This window comes from Lipotes vexillifer, unplaced genomic scaffold (genome assembly GCF_000442215.2).
Source record: "Lipotes vexillifer unplaced genomic scaffold, Lipotes_vexillifer_v1.1 scaffold6, whole genome shotgun sequence".
Classification (NCBI taxonomy): Eukaryota; Metazoa; Chordata; class Mammalia; order Artiodactyla; family Lipotidae; genus Lipotes; species Lipotes vexillifer.
This window is the reverse complement of record NW_006799037.1, coordinates 2673007-2675985: the sequence shown is the minus strand read 5'-3', so window position 1 is coordinate 2675985 and position 2979 is coordinate 2673007. Positions and strand designations below refer to the sequence as shown.

The 2979-nt window shown below is 51.2% G+C and overlaps 1 protein-coding gene across 1 annotated transcript in view; it reads right to left on the bottom strand.

The window, feature by feature from the left end:
- The window catches only part of LOC103069359 (protein-methionine sulfoxide oxidase MICAL2), a 117697-nt gene that overhangs the window by 39010 nt on the left and 75708 nt on the right, over positions 1–2979 (bottom strand). The window contains 1 exon segment of the mRNA XM_007471410.1: positions 429–686. Within this exon segment, the coding sequence (XP_007471472.1) occupies positions 429–686 (258 nt within the window).

The following is a 2979-nucleotide window of genomic DNA, read 5'->3' as shown; positions in this document are numbered from 1 at the left end:
GGAGCACAGGCTCCGGACGCGCAGGCTCAGCGGCCATGGCTCACGGGCCCAGCCGCTCCGCGACATGTGGGATCCTCCCGGACCGGGGCACGAACCCGCGCCTCCTGCATCGGCAGGCGGACTCCCAAGCACTGCGCCACCAGGGAAGCCCCGGGCCACTTAGTTTTGTACTTCAACCGAGATGTCGGCCCAGAAAAACCCAGAGGGGTAAGAGAAAGCGTTCCTGCCTGTATACAGGCAGAATTGACCCCTCTAAATTTCGTCAAAGGTCAGGCTCTGAGGCCAGGACGGGCTCGGCAGAGTCCTGCCAGTTGGCTGAGAGCCTGTCCTTCCGTTGGCCTGCAGGACAGCAGATGCTGCCAGTTAGAATAGCAACGTGGGGATCTGTCTCCCAGCAGGTATGAGGGGGCTCCAAAAGCAGGCGGTACCTCAAGCAAGCTGTCGCCCACCAGGGCCACGAGCAGCCGGTGTGACTGTCGCTCGCGCACCAGTGCTGCATTCTCGGAGGCGTACATGGAGGTGAAATCGAACATGGCCACGTCGGGCTGTCTGTAATGGTTCATGGCAAAGTCTAAAGACGGCAGCTGGTAATTGGTGGCGAAGTCTGCAGCTTCGCGTGCATAGGAAAGCAGGTTGTCCTGGTTCACGTTCTCTGCACACAACAGCATCTCTGTGTCGATATAGTCCTGGGAGAAAGAACAAGAGCACAGTGTAACAACCTGCCCCTCAAAAGGGCAAGGAGTCATACCTACTTCTTTGTAAAAGGACATGGAATGGATTTGCAGAGAGGTGAATCAAAACAGAAATAGAAAATGGGGGCCAAGGGAATAAAGAGGAACCAAATCAGCCATCTATGAACATTAACAGAGTTATGATTAAGCATCAAATTTGGCTTTGAGCTTCCTGGCATCCAAGGCAAGAGGGAAATGTGATATATTACAGGGCTTTCCTTATCAGAAAGAAGGAAGCATAGAAATTCCTAGGGGAGGAAATTTTTTTCCTGGCACTAAATTCTAAAAGAACTGTCTGACATAGGAATTTTGACAGAGAACATAGTGTTGTCATGAACAGTCTACTCAGTAATGATCCTGCAGCAAATATAGAAGCATGTTTCATATGGCTGGTTCTTGTGATAACTTTCAGTGAAACTAAAAGACAAAAGAGCAAATGAGTAAGACTGATTTTATAATGGACGAAGCTAAGCTAATGTGGCCCAGAAATGCTGCGGCTAGCGGTCAGACAAGTCTGAAAAAGAACTGGCATAACTCTCAAACTTTCTCTCCACGATCAGTTACCCCTTTTCTCAACAGGCTGAGGGCTCCTCGGGGCTCTGCTTTGCCCTTACAGTGTGAATTGTTACACTTCCCTGCTGGGAGGCAGAGAACCCTGAGCTTAGAGGACTAGTATATCCACCCTGGAGGGACACTGGCAATGAACTATAGGATGTCTCCCAGAGTCCAATCTGCTCATTGTGTGGCTATAGAAACTAAAAGACCATCTTTCCCAAAAGGTGACACAGAAAATGCAAATCCCTTGGGGCAGGGACTAGTGTAGAAGACCAACACAGGCCTTGGGTCAGTGAGATCAACAGGTCAAATTCCATCTCTGTTCACTGACTGCATAAATTTGGGCAAGTTATTGAACTTTTCTGAGTCTCCATATTCTCACTTGTAAGATCTGAATTTGTAAAATGAGACTAACAAAATCTACTCCCTATATAGGACCACGTGAGGACTGAATGAGACCGTGGACAAGACTCCCTAGCCCAAAGCCTAGGAATTGGGAAGTTCTCAATGATTGGGAATTCCTGTCCCTAATAAATCCTGATGGCACAAACCACACCACATGGTGAAGTGATCCCAGACCCACCGAGTGCAGCAGCAAGCGCATTTAGAAAGGTCTAAGAAGGCACATCCTCAACTACAAACAGGGACCTACTGTGGGCAATTTTCCCAACAGCCGTGATTTCCCAGAAGTGCTAATACTTCCACATCCAAGCCACGCCAACTAAATGGAACCCAGCGTTGGCCCAAGAGCCCTTTGTCAGGTCGTGGCGTCCAGGCTGGGGCTCCTATTATTCGCTTTCCTTTCTCATACCTATTCTTACATCACATAATCACTCTCCTTCTTGAAGGTGTGGAAGAGTGAATGGAGAGGTCTCAAAAATACCCCCTCTTCAAAACATGCCCCAACAACCCCTACGGAGGACCGGGTGATGGATGAATGTGGACGCTGTATGGTGAAGGCGGCACCTGGTGCTGAAACCACACGCAGGACTGTGGGGACCTGGCCAAGGGGCAGACCCCCCCGGCTGTGCCGGGATGACAGGCACCTGGCCCAGGGCTGCTGGGAGGAGCCATAGGGCCTTGCAGGGCAGGAGGTCCCAGGTGAGTGGGCGGATGGCAGAACAGACTTGTAGGGGACAGATGAGAGCAAGGATGAGAGAGAAAAAGTGGGAACGGGGCTGTAATAAAGTGGGCAGAGCTGAGGAAGGAGCGCTGAATAAAGATAAAGGCAGGGGGTGAATTTGGACCTCATTTTGCACAAGCCCAGGGAACTGAAGAGAGGCTGGTCCTGGACGGAGTGGGGAAGGAGAGAGGGAAGCAGTAAACATGAGAGAAGGGTGGGGAATCCAACAGGAAGACTAGTCACCCCAAGTAAAAAGCTGGAAAGAAGCGGTAGACCAGAAGAGAAGGTCAGACGCCGCCTGTTCACTGCTTCAAACGAGGGTGGACTCGGCATTGAAAGACCAGCTGTGATGTGTATACGTCCACCTCACACACCTGGCAACCAAGCTCCCTCCTACTGAGGTAAGACCAAGCCTGTGCGTGCATGGACCAGCAGAGGTAGGGGCCAGGAAGGATGGACACAGCTGGGAGCCCAGAGGCAGGGTTTCCTGAGGAGAAACTTTACTCTCCCTTAAGTAGTCATAGAAAGAGGCCCAGAGATCAGCAGGGATAGATGGGGGAGCAGGGCAGG